The sequence below is a fragment of the Podarcis muralis genome, chromosome 10 (genome assembly GCF_964188315.1).
Source record: "Podarcis muralis chromosome 10, rPodMur119.hap1.1, whole genome shotgun sequence".
In the NCBI taxonomy this organism is placed as follows: Eukaryota; Metazoa; Chordata; class Lepidosauria; order Squamata; family Lacertidae; genus Podarcis; species Podarcis muralis.
In genome coordinates this window covers 1,676,394-1,692,665 of record NC_135664.1, presented here as the reverse complement: position 1 = coordinate 1,692,665, position 16,272 = coordinate 1,676,394, and the positions used below count along the sequence as shown (strand labels likewise).

At 53.0% G+C, this 16,272-nt stretch overlaps 2 protein-coding genes across 10 annotated transcripts in view; one reads left to right on the top strand and one right to left on the bottom strand.

Moving 5' to 3' along the window:
• The window catches only part of DHTKD1 (dehydrogenase E1 and transketolase domain containing 1), a 31,237-nt gene extending 21,068 nt beyond the window's left edge, over nt 1-10,169 (bottom strand). For 2 of the 4 annotated variants that reach the window (XR_013394525.1, XR_003708482.2), the window contains exon 1: nt 9,841-10,050. Coding sequence is in view for 2 of the 4 variants with exons in the window: in XM_028745836.2 (XP_028601669.2) it covers nt 9,841-10,018 (178 nt within the window). In the remaining 2 variants the exon portion in view is untranslated. Of the gene's footprint in view, nt 1-9,840 lie in introns of all 4 variants that reach the window. The other 2 variants (XM_028745836.2, XM_028745837.2) reach the window with 2 other exon arrangements.
• A 2,581-nt stretch (nt 10,170-12,750) lies between these two features.
• The window catches only part of UPF2 (UPF2 regulator of nonsense mediated mRNA decay), a 54,157-nt gene continuing 50,635 nt past the window's right edge, over nt 12,751-16,272 (top strand). For 2 of the 6 annotated variants that reach the window (XM_077935658.1, XM_028745441.2), the window contains exon 1: nt 12,752-12,852. In XM_077935658.1, the coding sequence (XP_077791784.1) occupies nt 12,790-12,852 (63 nt within the window). In that variant the 5' untranslated portion in view covers nt 12,752-12,789. Of the gene's footprint in view, nt 12,853-12,936; nt 13,060-13,410; nt 13,762-13,794; nt 13,816-16,272 lie in introns of those variants that run through there. The other 4 variants (XM_028745440.2, XM_077935659.1, XM_077935661.1 and 1 more) reach the window with 4 other exon arrangements.

Here is a 16,272-nt window from a genome sequence, read left to right as displayed (position 1 = left end):
AACCTGTAGTTCAATGATTGCAGCAGAGCAACCGTTTTCTCCATGATGAGCATGAAAACAGAGCACTACTTTTGGGTTTCTTGGGTTTTTCCAGGCTATTGACCTTTATGGATTTCATAGGAGCCAACTCTGAGGAGCTGAGGTCCCTTCACCCCCCAAAGTATTTGAGGGAGCCAGCCATGTCATGTGATCAATTATGCAGGGTGGGAATTATGTGCCCCCCCCCCCAATATTTTATTCAAGTTGGTACTCCTGATGGGATTATTTACAAGGCTGGTATGACCTCATGTAGAAGCAGGGAAGCATGAACTCCCAAATCAGGCTCCCTACTATTAACATCTCTGTCTTGTCTGGACTCAGTTTATGAATTCTCATTCAGTCCCAGACTTCTACTAAACATCTGTTCAGAACTTCCATCACTTCATTTGGCTTTGTTGAAAGGAGAAAAAGAGCTGCTACCATGAGCACTTCACCCCAAATCACCAGATGATGTTCCATTGTGGTTTTTCATAGATCTGAAAAAGCCTGGTAGACTAGACTAAACCTGTTGTTTGCCCACAATGTTTAATTATTGCCAAGAACATTCCATAAGAGTAAAAAATGCCATGAGTTTCAAAGTTTTATTTTCAAGTTAATCTGTGTTCTATATAGCACCCTGGTTCTCACACTGTGGAGTGAGATACAAGATCATGGAAGGGTTTGAAACTTAGCAAATATTGGGGGGCCACTAGGGGTGCATTGGAAGATGGCCGACAATAACATCTCTCCGACCCACACGAGGTAATTAAGAGGCTGTGATGGGAGTATGCAGCCTCCCTGCCCCCCCAAGTGAGTGGGGGGGGGGACTGCCCTTGCCTGCTGTGCCCTATACCACCCCCGAACTCGAGGGGGTGGGGGCACTAGGCAGAAAGCCCTTGTGTGGACTTCGGCTCTCCTGGACGCTGTCTCTGATTTGCACCTCTAGCTGCAGCAACTTCAAAAGAAACAATTAGGAGGAAGCAAATGCACATATTTCAAGGAAGAATGGGGAGTAAAGACTGCTAAGTGAAGAGATCTCTGAGAAAGAAGACGGGTTGGATAAATAGGAATATATCATGAGAAGACACACCAAGGCTCGGTATGTCGGCAACGGGACTGGATGGGGGGGGGGGAACTTTCCTTTCTTTTCGCTATGTGATTAACCAAGAACCCCCCCCCCAAGTCAGAAATGCCGCTTAAATGACCTAAGCTGATGATTTAAGACTGTGTGGAGATAATCTCTAACCAAAAGCATGTTTTAAGGAGATCGTGGAAAGTATAAGAGCTTTGGGATGACGCAGTAAAAAACAGCGTCGCCATTTTGGCAAGTTCTGTCGAAAGACTTATGTCTGGGAGGAGGAATGGATCTGTTTTCATATTGCGGGCGAGCCTCCTCAGAGGACTAAAGAAGGTGACAGATTTGCGAAGATTAATGATGGAAAGAGCACTTTTATTTATGGAAGTGATGATATATGGAAACCATCTCGATATGGTGATTGGACGAACGGAAAAATTCACACAGGATTATAACTGGTGTTTACCTGCTTAAGGAGATTATCAGAAGAGATCACAAAGAAAAAAGAGAAATATATGAAAATAACAAGATGAGATGTGGGAACAGCAAGATAGGACTGGATAGAATTGTGAACATTATTTGGACAGATTTGTGGATATTAACGCAGCAGCAAGAGGATGATTGGAATCCCCTTCGGAACTTGAAATATGGGTACCCCCACAAAAAAATTAAAATTCGGCTTTGTAATTCGGAATTTATGTGATGTGATTTGATTTGGTTTGATTGGTCGGTGTCAGGGGCTCAGGAGCAGAGGGACAGGAAAGGGAGGAATTAGAGACCGAGGGGGAGGAATCCGAGGGGGAAGTGAGCGATGAGAGCTGCCCGAGGTCTCTAAGTCTCTCCAGCGAATCGGAGGATTCACAGAAAGGGGCTCCCGTGGTCAGAGCTAGGGGGTTGCCAGAGGGAACACCTCAGGAAGAAGGGGCCAGAGGGGACTCAGAGAGCAGCAGCTGGAAATCAGGACCAGCTTCCCCACCGGAGAGCAGTAGGGGGGAGGAGTCCCAGGCATCGGCATCAGGCAGCCTTCCGTCAGAGGAAGGACATGAGTCAGGGTTAGCCACGCCTGCATCAGAGAGCGAGGAAACGGTCAAAAGGAAGGTCGGAGGCAGCGCGCGCGCGCCAAGTTCAAATGTACAAGAGGGTGGCGCAATGAGCAGCCCGGATAGGGAGCCAGGTCCTAAAGCCCGCCGAAGGGAGGGGGAAGAGTCCGAGGGGTCCGCCTCCGAAGCGTCCAGGAAGGAAGGGACCCCGGGGGGTGGTAGGACCCAGAGGCGGAAGGAGAGACGGAAAAGGTGGAGTAAGGCTAGAGTCTTAAGCTGGTGTATAGGGGGCGGAGACTCAGACGGAGCTTCGCCGGTCTAGTGTCCAGACGTAGAGACGCACGCTAGGGTTTGAAAATGGATAATGTACTTTAATAAAGACTTTTGTATATTACCGCTGGCTAGCGTTGGTCCTCTGTGAGCTGGGACCTGGAGGCAGTCTCTGACAGTAAGCTCCGTCTCCTATTTCATCAGTTTTCTTCACCGAAGGAGTCGCTGCGTGAGTATACGCAGCGCGGGAAGAAGACTGGTGCCTCGCGAGCTCACAAGAGTCAGGCGAAATGACTACCGAACAGCAAATAGCTGCCTTGCAAAATGCGGTGACACAACTCAACGCGGAGGTAATCGCATCCAGGAAGAGAGAAGACGAAGCGGCTGCTGCCTGCAGAGATCTCCAAGCCAGGTTGGAAGTGCTTGCGAAGCAGGGGCAACCGGGACCCAGATCCGAGGGGATTGGGTTGGGGAAGAGAGGAGGCAGCCTTGTATCTCAGTTCGATGGGAATTTACAGCACTACCCCAATTTCCGAGCAGACGTGCAGTTTGCGCTGAAACTGCTGGAAAAAGACTTTAGAGATGAGCAAGAGAAGGTGGGGTTTATCTTGTCCCATTTGCAAGGGGACGCGAAAGCATGGCTGCGCAATCTGTGGAGAGATAAGGATCCAGCGCTCCGGAGCGCAGATGCATTCATTAAAGCAATGGATTCCTGCTTTTTATCAAACATTGACATTGACATTGCCCGGAAGGACATATTTGGGCTAAGACAAGGGAAAGCCAGCGTAAGGCAGTTTCATTCCCACTTTTTTGCATTGGTCAACGTCCTGGGTTGGGATAAGGATTCTCCGCCTGTTAGAGACCTCTTTTGGGAGGGATTGAACCCGCAGGTCAAGGATGAGATCGCAAGGGGGGAGAGACCCAAAAGCACTCAGCAAGTGGTTGAAAGAGCGCTAACGGTGGGTGTGCGGCTGGAAGAACGCCCATGGAGCAAAGAAGAAGGGCGTTGGGGACGCACACCAGCGAGAGGGCCCCCCTCCTGCCCAGGGATGTCGCGCGTGCGCAGTCCACGCCTCCACAGGGAGGGGGCGAAGAGCCGATGGAGATTGGCGGTGCTAGGGCTCACTCAGCAACCAGAGCCTTAACACCGGGAGCAGTCAAAACGAAGCCGCCTAGAGGGAACAGGAAGTGCTATATCTGCGACAGTGGACAGCACATGGCGAAAGAGTGTCCCCAGAGGCTCCACAAGCACACTGCAGCTTCATTGACAGTAATGGAAGCAAATCAGCAGAGAGGACCACAGCAGGGAAACGACGGAGTCTGGCTGGAAACGGAGGCACTGGGGCCCAGCCAGACGAGTCAGTGAAGAAGTCCCCAGAGATTTTGCAGCCCACAGACCCCCTCCCGCCCAAACCAGTGGTGCAGCTCACCGCATCGCTCCAGCTGCCCAATGGACTCACCTTAGAAGTGCCTATTACGATTGACTCTGGCAGTAATGCGGACTTTATAGGACTGGAGTTTATTCAGCAACACAACATAGCGCTACTGCCAGCCACGCTGCCCCTGAAGGTGGTCACAGTAGATGGCAGGGAACTGCTGGGGGGGCAGGTGGTACAGCAAACACCACCGATGGTGATGCAAATTGGGAATCACCGGGAAGTCATCAGCTTCAATGTCACCCAATTGTCGGACACGCCCGTAGTTTTGGGCATGAGTTGGCTGCACAGGCACAGCCCAGCATTGGCTTGGTACCAACGCCAACTGACTTTTGGCTCCTCCTACTGTGCGGAGCATTGCATCCTACCTAGCCCAGAAGGGGAAGAGGATGACCCGCAGCTACATTTGGGCACGCTGCAAGCAGTGCCTCTCAAGTATGCGGAATTTTTGGAGGTATTCTGTGAGAAGGAGGCGGACAAGCTACCTCCGCACAGACCCTATGACTGCAAGATTGACCTCCTGCCGGGGGCGACGCTGCCAACCGGGAAACTGTATTCCATGTCTGAGGATGAACTGCAGGAACTCAGGGAGTTCATAGATCACAATTTGAAGCGCGGGTTCATCCGGGAGTCGAAAGCGGTGGGAGGCAGCCCAGTATTCTTTGTGAAGAAGCGGGATACGCCCCAAAAAAGACTGGTGGTGGACTATAGAATTTTGAACTCGAAAACCAAGCCCTCGGCCTTCCCCATGCCCAAGATAGACGACCTGCTCGCGACGGTGAGGAAAGGACGCGTTTTTACCAAGTTGGATCTGCGAGGGGCGTACAACCTGATTCGCATGCGGGAGGGCAACGAGTGGAAGACGGCCATGTTCACGCCACTGGGCACCTACGAATACAGAGTTATGCCCTTCGGATTACAAAATGGCTCTCACTGTTTTCAAGCCTTCATGCATCACGTGTTGGCGGGACTCCTTTACAAGAAGTGCGTATGCTTCCTGGACGACATCCTGATATTTTCTGAGTCGCGAGAAGCGCACGAAAGGGATGTCAGGGAAGTTCTGCAGAGACTGAAGGAGCACAGGCTGTACGCCAAGCTGGAGAAGTGCCAGTTCGACATGACGGAGGTGGATTTCCTAGGCTGCAAACTGTCGGACAAGGGGCTCGCCATGGACAGCGCCAAGGTTCGCTCAGTATTGGACTGGAAAAGCCCGCGCAATCGGAAGGAAGTCCAGCGGTTTGTCGGCTTTGCCAACTTTTACCGCAAGTTCATCAAGGGGTTCGCTATGCAGACGGCAGCCATCACCGACACGCTCAGCTCCAAGAAGAAGAAATTCATCTGGACGGAGCAAGCGGAGCAGTCCTTTCAGAAACTCAAGCGCCTCTTCGCGTCCGAAGAGCAGCTGCTGCATGTGAATCCCAGCAGACCGATGAGGGTGGAGACAGACGCCTCAGACAGAGCCGTGGGAGCCGTCCTGTTGCAACAAGACCAGCAGGGGGACTGGAGGCCGTGCGCCTTCTACTCGAGGAAGCTCAGCAAGTCGGAGCACAATTACACCATCTGGGACAGGGAGTTGCTAGCCATCCATGCAGCGTTCAAGGCATGGCGGCACTTCCTTATCGGAGCCAGACACACAGTGCAGGTCCGCACGGACCACAAGAATCTAGAGTACTGGCGCACGGCGAGGTTCCTGAACCAGAGGCACATTAGATGGGCGGAGTTCTTCGCGGACTTCGACTTCAAGATAGAGTACATCCCGGGCGACAACAACGTAATGGCGGATGCATTGTCCAGAAAGCCGCAATACCTCGAGGAGGCGGCACCGTCGGCGGCCAAGCACATTTTCGCACCGGAAGCGTGGGCATGCGCTTCGGCAACCGTGGACCTGGACGCCGTACGTCAAGCGCTGCAGGAGGACCCCTTCGCACGAACCAAGATGGAGGAGGTGCACAAGGGCACGGCGAAGGACGACGAGTTCCAGATAAGAGACGGGTTACTCATCCGCAAGGGAGCGCTCTACGTGCCGGGAGACGACCTCCGTGCAAGGATACTGCAGCAGCTACACGACGCTCCCACCGCCGGGCACTTTGGTAAAGAAAAGACGGTGGAATTAGTGGCCAGGGACTTTTGGTGGCCCAAGATGCGGGGGGAAGTAGCCGATTACGTCTCGAGATGCGACACCTGCCAGAGGGCCAAGTCAGTTCACAGACCGCCGGCGGGACTGCTGGAACCGCTGCAGACACCATCAGAACCGTGGGAGAGGGTGGCCCTGGACTTTGTCACGGACCTGCCCAGTTCGAGGGGAAAGACAGCAGTGCTAGTGGTGGTGGACATGTTCACCAAAATGGCACACTTCATTCCGTGTGCGAAGGTGGCCACGGCGGAACAGACCGCCAGACTGTTCATAGACCACGTGTTTAAAGTCCACGGTCTGCCACGGTCTATTCTCTCCGACCGGGGGCAACAGTTCATCTTGAACTTCTGGCAGAAGCTGATGGGCATCCTGAACGTCAAGATCAACCTAGCGTCGGCGAGACACCCACAGACCAACGGGCAAGCGGAGAGGGTCAACGCCATCATGCAGCAGTACCTGAGATGTTACGCCAATCAGCAGCCTACGACATGGGTAGACTACCTGCCCCTCGCAGAGTTCGCGTACAACAATACGAAGCACGTGTCGACAGGGGTGACGCCGTTCTTCGCCAACAACGGGAGGCATCCCAGGACCTTCCCGGGTTTAGAGAGAGTGGGGGAGGGGGAGCCACAGGCAGCGGAAGCCTTAGCGTCGGAGTTGCAGGAAGTCCACGAACAGCTCAGGAGGCAGTTAGAACTAGCAAAGCACGCATACAAACTGCAGGCTGACAGACACAGAAGAGTTGGGGAAGACATACAGGTGGGAGACTGGGTCTGGTTAGCAGCGCAAGCAGTGCCGACCAGATCGTTAGCGAAGAAGAAGCTAGGGCATAAGCAGCTAGGGCCTTACCAAGTCCAGGCACAGGTCAATCCAGTGGCCTTCCGGTTGGCACTTCCGGAGGGTTCCAGAATGCATCCGGTGTTCCATAGATCGGTGCTCACGCCCTACAAAGCACCTCATAGATTTCAGGAGCCAGGCACAGCGCCAGACCCGCTAAGAGAAGGGCCCAGAAAGGGAGGGTCGCCAAGAGGGGGACACATCAACGAGGTCACAGAGATTTTAGACTCGAGATGGGGGGAAGAGGGAGTAGAATATCTCCTAGCCAGAGAGGGTACCCCGGCCAGTGCCAACGGTTGGGTGCCGGACTATGCCTTGGAGGAGCCTCTGCTCAAGGAAGAATTTCATGCCCTCTTCCCACACAGGCCCATGCCAGCCGAGTATTTCGACGACTGGCTCTTCACACCCACACTTTCAGCCAGCACGTTCCAGGGGTTCGCCTCGGACGAGGAACCGGCACCAGACACACGCTCCCCGGAGGGCTCACCCTCGGGGTCTGCCTCAGACCGCTCTTATTGGTGGGACGATCGACCAGAGGAGCAGTGGCGCAAGAAGTGGCTGGGGGGTCCTTGGCAAACATCACCCTCAGAGGGGAACGGGGGCGAGACGGACATGGACGTGTGGGGGGAGGACGTGGGGTTCGAACACGAAGGCAGAGACATGGAAGCAGAGGAGATCGACGTCAACGAGTGCACGGAGAACGAGCCGGACCTAGCCGGTTTGATGTACGACACGGGGGACGAACTGTATCCGGCACTCACCCCCGCTACGACGGAGCACCCAGTACCCACACCGGAAGGAAGGGAGGGGGGAAGGGGGGGCTTCGAGGGGGGGATGGATGTCAGGGGCTCAGGAGCAGAGGGACAGGAAAGGGAGGAATTAGAGACCGAGGGGGAGGAATCCGAGGGGGAAGTGAGCGATGAGAGCCGCCCGAGGTCTCTAAGTCTCTCCAGCGAATCGGAGGATTCACAGAAAGGGGCTCCCGTGGTCAGAGCTAGGGGGTTGCCAGAGGGAACACCCCAGGAAGGAGGGGCCAGAGGGGACTCAGAGAGCAGCAGTTGGAAATCGGGACCAGCTTCCCCACCGGAGAGCAGTAGGGGGGAGGAGTCCCAGGCATCGGCATCAGGCAGCCTTCCGTCAGAGGAAGGACATGAGTCAGGGTTAGCCACGCCTGCATCAGAGAGCGAGGAAACGGTCAAAAGGAAGGTCGGAGGCAGCGCGCGCGCGCCAAGTTCAAATGTACAAGAGGGTGGCGCAATGAGCAGCCCGGATAGGGAGCCAGGTCCTAAAGCCCGCCGAAGGGAGGGGGAAGAGTCCGAGGGGTCCGCCTCCGAAGCGTCCAGGAAGGAAGGGACCCCGGGGGGTGGTAGGACCCAGAGGCGGAAGGAGAGACGGAAAAGGTGGAGTAAGGCTAGAGTCTTAAGCTGGTGTATAGGGGGCGGAGACTCAGACGGAGCTTCGCCGGTCTAGTGTCCAGACGTAGAGACGCACGCTAGGGTTTGAAAATGGATAATGTACTTTAATAAAGACTTTTGTATATTACCGCTGGCTAGCGTTGGTCCTCTGTGAGCTGGGACCTGGAGGCAGTCTCTGACAGTCGGTTAATAAAAATTTTTTTTTTTTTTAAAGAAACTTAGCAAATATTAGATTAATTTAATTTCTCCTCCTCAGAGGACTCATCATTGATCTATAGTGCAAGTGACTGCCCATCCACTGCTTTGTTCTAAAGCTGTTTCCTCTGCATAGTTTTTGGAAGTTTGGAGATGTCTTGTCTTATCTTACTTCTATTTTTTAAAAGAAGTAAGTAACAAAGAACACTTGGTATGCCTTGAGAAAAATAACACCAAAAGCTTGCTTATAAAGTCTCCCCCCGCTGTATCAGTAATAATGTTGAAGAATCCCCCACCCCACAATCCAAGGATATCATTTTAGTTCTCTTCCTATTCAAAAGCCTGGGCAGAATTAGTATCCCTTCACTGATCGGTTTGTGCATCTTCATGCACAAGATACATACAGTGGTACCTCGGGTTACATACGCTTCAGGTTACAGACTCTGCTAACCCAGAAATATTACTTCGGGTTAAGAACTTTGCTTCAGGATGAGAACAGAAATCACAAGGCGGAGGTGCAGCAGCAGCAGGAGGCCCCATTAGCTCAAGTGGTGCTTCAGGTTAAGGACAGTTTCAGGTTAAGAACGGACCTCCAGAACGAATTAAGTACCTAACCTGAGGTACTACTGTACATGCTCCCCTGCGGAACAACTGGTCAGGGGAGGGTGGAAAGAGGCAGCTACAGAATACAAGTGGAGCAGAGCTTAGGAAGACAGTGTGCCGTGTAGGGAGCGGGTGTGGGAACTGGCAAGAGAGGAAAAGGTCTTGTTACATCATAGCAGGAATGCTGGAAAAATTCCAAGACCAGCTTTGCACACAGTCCTACCCATACTTACTGAAAAGTGTGGGAAAACTATTGTAATCAATTGGATTTGCTTCCATGTAACCCTTTTAAAGATCCGTGTGTTATTACCGCATTCCTATACTCACTCACCTGGAGGGTAAACTCTATTTTATTTATATTTACTTGTAAAATTATATGCAGGCCACCTTTTGGTGTACACAGCATAACCGCTGCAAACTCAGTGGGGTTTACTAATGAGCAGACATGTACAGACACTCACTTTGGGGACAGAGGAAAGAGGGGGGTCGTCCCGAGAGCATGAAAAAAGATGCTTTTGACTAAAAGGCAGGCATATCAAGTGTGGCACAAACCACTTTCAACAGTCTGATCCTGTATAGATCTACTCCGTACTGAGAGCGAGTCCCCGTGTGCCCAGAGGACCTTGCTCTCAGGTGAGGGGACCTTTGAAGGTGGCATTTGAAGGCTGCCCTCCCGCGCGCTTCCCCCGGGACCCCTCGCGGAGTGGATCTGGGTGGGCTGAGGATGCCTGCGGGCAAAGCTCTTCTTCTTCTCCCGCCCGCCCCCCCCCCATATAGCAACGCGCGGTCTCCCCCGCCCCGCCAGGCGCCCGCCGACCTGCTCTGCTGCGGGAATCGCGCGGCTCCGCGCCGTCGGCGGCTCCGCTCTCCGCCTTGCGGCTCGGCTTGTAGCCGTAGACCCCCCGCTCGGAGCGGTACCAGCGCCGCCGCAGCAGCAGCAGAGGCGCCGGCGCCCGCCGAGACCCCATTCGCGCTCCCAGCGCCGCCACCGCCATCGCCGCCAGGCCCGCTTGCTCGCTCCGCAGCCCAGACAAGCAAGGGGGCGGCCCCCGGCCCCGGCCCCGGTTGGTGGAGCTGCGGCGGGAGGAGCAGGCGGGACACGCCCGGCGCCCGCCTTTGGAAGAGCCGAACCAGGTCCCCTTGGCCGCCTTCCCCTTTTAGCTCTCCTTTGCCAGCCCTCGAGAGATGGGCTCCTTGCAGTGAGGGGCGGCGGAGAAGGGGGCGTCTGAGGCTGTGCCCCTCTGGTGTGGCTGGAGAGGATGGCGAGTGTGGAGGGATGCTTCAAGGACTATTGAAGAAATGTTTAAATCTTTCAGGATAGTAGAGTATAATATAGTATCTATATAAATATATTCATTTGCAGAATATGGATAGATCTCTCTTCAAAATGAGAGCAATGGCTATTCTATGAAAGATCAGAAAGGAGAAAGGCTTCTTTGGGTTGATGAGATGAGAGTTTGTCTCAAATTAGACCTAATATAAATGAGATTACCTGGCAAAAGCACACACACACCTCGTTGAGTTTGTATACATACTTAAGGTACACAGGTAAGAGGTTCATCTATATATTTTGGGAATTATTCATGTTCTTATGTAGCTGCATTTGCTCACGCAAATATTACTTCTGAAAATGTGGCTCAAAGAAAATATGTGGTTTATATACACATACAGAAACGGGAAGCCATCTCTGGGCAGGGTTGAAACTAGGCTTTATTTCACCTGGGTCAAAGACCCAGTTTGGCACCCCTCCATGCACATTTGTGTACACACATACATAGGCTGAGACCCTCAATGGCACCCCTCTGGAGACTTTAAAGGTAAAGGTAAAGGTACCCCTGCCCGTACGGGCCAGTCTTGACAGACTCTGGGGTTGTGCGCCCATCTCACTTAAGAGGCCAGGGGCCAGCGCTGTCCGGAGACACTTCCGGGTCACGTGGCCAGCGTGACAAAGCTGCATCTGGCGAGCCAGCACAGCACACGGAACGCCGTTTACCTTCCCGCCAGTAAGCAGTCCCTATTTATCTACTTGCACCTGGGGGTGCTTTTGAACTGCTAGGTTGGCAGGCGCTGGGACCGAGCAACGGGAGCGCACCCCGCCGCGGGGATTCATAGAATCATAGAGTTGGAAGAGACCACAAGGGCCATCGAGTCCAACCCCCTGCCAAGCAGGAAACACCATCAGAGCACTCCTGACATATGGTTGTCAAGCCTCTGCTTAAAGACCTCCAAAGAAGGAGACTCCACCACACTCCTTGGCAGCAAATTCCACTGTCGAACAGCTCTTACTGTCAGGAAGTTCTTCCTAATGTTTAGGTGGAATCTTCTTTCTTGTAGTTTGGATCCATTGCTCCGTGTCCGCTTCTCTGGAGCAGCAGAAAACAACCTTTCTCCCTCCTCTATGTGACATCCTTTTATATATTTGAACATGGCTATCATATCACCCCTTAACCTCCTCTTCTCCAGGCTAAACATGCCCAGCTCCCTTAGCTGCTCCTCATAAGGCATCGTTTCCAGGTCTTTGACCATTTTGGTTGCCCTCCTCTGGACACGTTCCAGTTTGTCAGATTCGAACCGCCGACACATATAATCTTTCTGCCTAACCCCATTATATTTGGAATACACAGAAACTCAGGCTTGCTACAAGTAGTCATCATCTTTGCTGCTTGTTTTTGTTATTAAGCAGTGAGCATAAAACACTTAATCTCAGGGTTGTGGGTTTGAGCCCCATGTTGGGCAAAAGATTCCTGCATTGCAGTGGGTTGGACTAGATGACCCTTGGGGTCCCTTCCAACTCTACAATTCAATGATTCTATTATATACAACCTGAGCCTGCAGGGGAGGAGTTCATGGCATCAACACCCCAGAAGGTCTTGCTTCCAGCTTTGGCTTCCAGCAGAAGTCAAGCGTGGCTTTCACTCCCTGGCTCTAGTCCAGCTCTCTCTCACCCCACTCTGGCCATTGCACTTCTCACTACCAGCCAGGTGAGTAGTGGCATGTGGACAGGGAGCTAGAGGCTAGTCCCCTAAATGTTCTCGGTAAATTATAGTATTAAAGCCTGGTGCCTCCTTCCCAAACCTGGGAAGCTTCTGCCGGGCTTAGGGAGGGAGGTGCGTGTGGTGTCCTCATCCCATCGCCCTCGCAAGCTGGTGCCTCTGGTCCGAACTGTTTCCCTTCAAAAAATTTCACTGCACAGCACTGCAGGTGAGGGATGCAGGGGTGGGACCACCCATTGGTCCTTCCTTCGTCATACTAAGACATTTTGCTGCCTGAGGAGGAGGCTCCCCCTCCTTCCCACATCCAGAAGTCAACTGGACGGGGAATGTGAGCGGACACCGTCCCACCATATCTGAGGAGAGCAGGTTTGGTTAAGGGATATAGCTAAACTAGCTATACATTTTTGCAGTGTGCATTACTTACTACTTGCGTCTCAAAAAAGAGAAGCAAATTTCGCTATGTTTAGGAGAAGAGCGCGTGCACGCTTACGCCCGAGGCGCGCTCCCTGGGCTGCGGCACCTCGGACTCGGGGAACCGTCGGCTCTGGGCCCGAGTTCCCCAGGGAGCAAAAGAGCGCCTTGCACCGCCTCGCTTTCAAAAGCTTCGGCGTTGGGCGGAGGGCGGGAGAGGCTTCTTAGCCCCACCCCTCCTCCTCCCCCGCCCTCCGGAGAGGCCCCGCCCCTCGGGCACTTCCGCCTTCCCCTGGTAACCAAAGCACGGGGTTGCCCCCTCTCCGTCCCAAGGACCCCGCCAGCCAGAGCTGTCCTGGGCGATGCCTGGCAAGCGTCCGCCCCTGTTCTCAGCAGCCCGTCCCGGGAAGGGACCGCGTCCGCCGGTAGGTGAACCCTCAGACCAGTCTTTCCCATCACCCTTCGCCCTGGACCGAAAGGCGGGTGGCGGCGGGGTTGCTTCCGAGCAGGCGACGCCGAGGGCAGCCTGGGGGGGCGGGGTCCTCGTTTGCGGGGGGGGGGGGAGAAGAAGAAGAAGAGGCTGGCGGAGCTGGAGCTGCAGAAGCTGGAACCGATGTTTACAGCGGGCCGAGGTAACCGCCCCTTCACCGTCCTCCGTCGGGGGAGACGGAGGGGGCGGGGGGCTGCTGGGGGGGGGGCGTCGAGATGGGGAGCCCCGGGCGGGACGGGCCTGGTCGGGGCGCCGCGGGACAGGGAGCCCGAGGCCGGAGCCCTCCGCGGGGCTGCCGGGGGGGGGGGGAGGCCTCTGCCGCGCGAGGGGGGCGGCCGGGAAGGCGGCGCTTCTGGCTTCCTGCGGCGGCATCTTCACCTGCGCGGGGGGGGGGGGGTCCCGCTGTCTGAAAGTGACAGGTGTGGGGAAGCTGACCAGGAGGGCGGGGGTGGGTGTGTGGAATGGCGCCCCCTCTCTTGAGTCGGTCGTGGAAGAGGTCTCCTTTTAAATTAATAGTAATAATAATAATAGTAGTAGTAAAAATGTGTTAAAGAAGGTATTATCTGAATAAAAACGAAAGCGGAGAGAAAAGGAGACGCGGAGGCCTCTCTCCCAGAAAGTGGCGGACCCTCCCCGCTCTCCCCGGGGAGCTCCGTGGAAGAAGAGGTCTTTGAGGGAGCAAAACCGCCGCGCGGGGCCGGGGCAGGACGAACGTTATTGCCTTGTTTACTTGAAAGGAAAGGCCGGCCTTTCCATACTCGGGGAGGTTGGCCCTGTCTGCAGGCAGCCCGGCTGCTTCAGTCCTTGGCCGCTTCCTTTGCCAGTAGCCCTGCCATTGTGGAAGGTGAGCGGACCAAGATGCTCTCAGTGGTTGTGATGCTTCCCAGGGTGTGAAGTGGTGAGTGACAAAAGCTCATCTGGCGGGGCAGAAGTTTTGCACTTTGCCAAAGTTCAGTCTTCTCTTCTTCAGCTCTTGCTTGTTCTTAGGCTTGTCTAAAGCTGTCAAAAGCTTGGTCTTCTTCTTCTTCTTCTTCTTCTTCTTCTTCGTCTTCTTCTTCTTCTTGGTCTTCTTCTTCTTCTTCTTCTTGGTCTTCTTCTTCTTCTTCTTCTTCTTCTTCTTCTTCTTTTTGGTCTTCTTCTTCTTCTTCTTGGTCTTCTTCTTCTTCTTCTTCTTCTTCTTCTTCTTCTTCTTCTTGGTCTTCTTCTTCTTCTTCTTCTTCTTGGTCTTCTTCTTCTTCTTCTTCTTCTTCTTGGTCTTCTTCTTCTTCTTCTTCTTGGTCTTCTTCTTCTTCTTCTTCTTATTATTATTATTACAGAATTGTTTTCAATACTCTATTCCTTGCTGTTCTGAAATAAATCTGTATGGCAAGCTGCTCTCTTCCTTGCTGTTTTGCCCATGGGCTCTCCCTTCACTTTCTCTTTCCAATAGCTTTAGATAGTTAACTCAAACATGTATAGTGCCATTCCTTCTTTCAAGTGTTTTCTGAAGCAATTCATTGTGATTTAGGATTAATAGTGTCCACAATTCACAGCAGTTTAGGATTGTTATAAATTTAGGATTTTACTTACAAGCATGGTTCAACTATGCTTTGTTTTGCTTTTAGTTCTTCACAAAGCAGCAGTTCTGGGCATGCGCACGGACTGAACACAGTAGGACTTAAAGCATTGTTTAAATATACATAATATCAGGCTGCTGTAGTTTGCTGATCTGTGATATTATCTCTGTCAGTTGTTTCAATAAGTTAAGTGACAAAGATAATGCAATTAGAATGTGCATGTAGACTTTCTTGTCTACTGTGACGTGGTAAGCAACAGTGCAGTGTATGAGAGAGGTTGGGAAAGTTAGCGACACATTGCTTATTCTCAAAAAGCATGTACTTGTATTTAGAATGCTTTAACATGGCTTACTAGGAACCATGCAGGATTGCTGCTGTTCGGTCTCATGTACTTAGTGACAGTGTCTAAGTATTATCAATTTGTCCCTTGACACGGGGACATTCCCAGGGGAACTGAAGGAAGCAGTGGTGTGTCCACTCTTAAAGAAAACTTCATTAGATCCCTTAGACCTATCCAATTACCGCCCAGTTTCAAATCTTCCATACCTAGGTAAGGTAATTGAGAGAGCGGTTGCTGAACAGCTTGGTAGGTTTCTGGAGGAAACATCGGCATTAGATCCATTTCAGTCCGTTTTCCGTCCTGGTTTTGGGACGGAGACGGCTCTGGTTGCCCTAACAGATGATATCCATAGACAACTGGATCAAGATGGGTCAGGACTGCTGATCCTTTTAGATTTGTCAGCAGCCTTTGACATGGTCGATCATGATCTTCTGGATCACTGCCTCGCAGACGTGGGGATACAGGGCATAGCCCGTAACTGGTTGTGCTCTTTTATCTCTGGTCGGGGACAGAGGGTGGCACTAGGGAGGGAAATGTCGTCACGCCATTCCTTGGTGTGTGGAGTGCCACAGGGCACAATTCTCTCCCCGATGCTTTTTAACATCTTTATGTGCCCCCTTGCCCAGATTATCCGGAGCTTTGGGCTGGGCTGTCACCAATATGCTGATGACACTCAGCTCTATCTGCTGATGGATGGCCACACCGACTCGGCCCTGAACACACTGACCAGATGCTTGGAAGCTGTGGCTGTATGGTTTCGTGAGAGCCAATTGAAACTAAATCCTTCGAAGACAGAGGTCCTATGGCTAGGTCGGGATGGCATGGGGATGAGGGACCAACTCCCTTCTCTTGCGGGGGCCCAATTAGTGCCATTGCCTTCCGTTAAGAGTTTGGGTGTAATCCTTGATGCCTCCCTTTCCATGGAGGCGCAAGTTACAGCAACAGCCAAGGCGACATTTTTCCACCTTCGCCGCATCAAGCAGTTGGTCCCTTACCTTTCCCGACCCGACCTGGCCACAGTGATCCATGCGACGGTCATCTCCAGGCTTGACTACTGTAATTCGCTCTACGCGGGGCTGCCCTTGAAGCTGTCCCAGAAACTCCAGCGGGTACAGAATGCTGCAGCGAGGCTCCTCACGGGGTCTTTGCCATGGGAGCATATTCACCCAGTGCTTTTCAAGCTGCACTGGCTCCCGGTGGAGTACAGGGTCAGATTTAAGGTGCTGCTTTTGACCTTTAAAGCCCTTCACGGCCTAGGACCCTCGTACCTACGGGACCGCCTCTCCTGGTATGCCCCACGGAGAGCCTCAAGGTCCATAAATAACAACACCCTAGTGGTCCCAGGCCCTAAGGAAGTTAGATTAGCCTCAACCATAGCCAGGGCCTTTTCAACACTGGCTCCGGCCTGGTGGAACACTCTGCCTCATGAGACCAGGGCCCTGCAGGATCTGATTTCTTT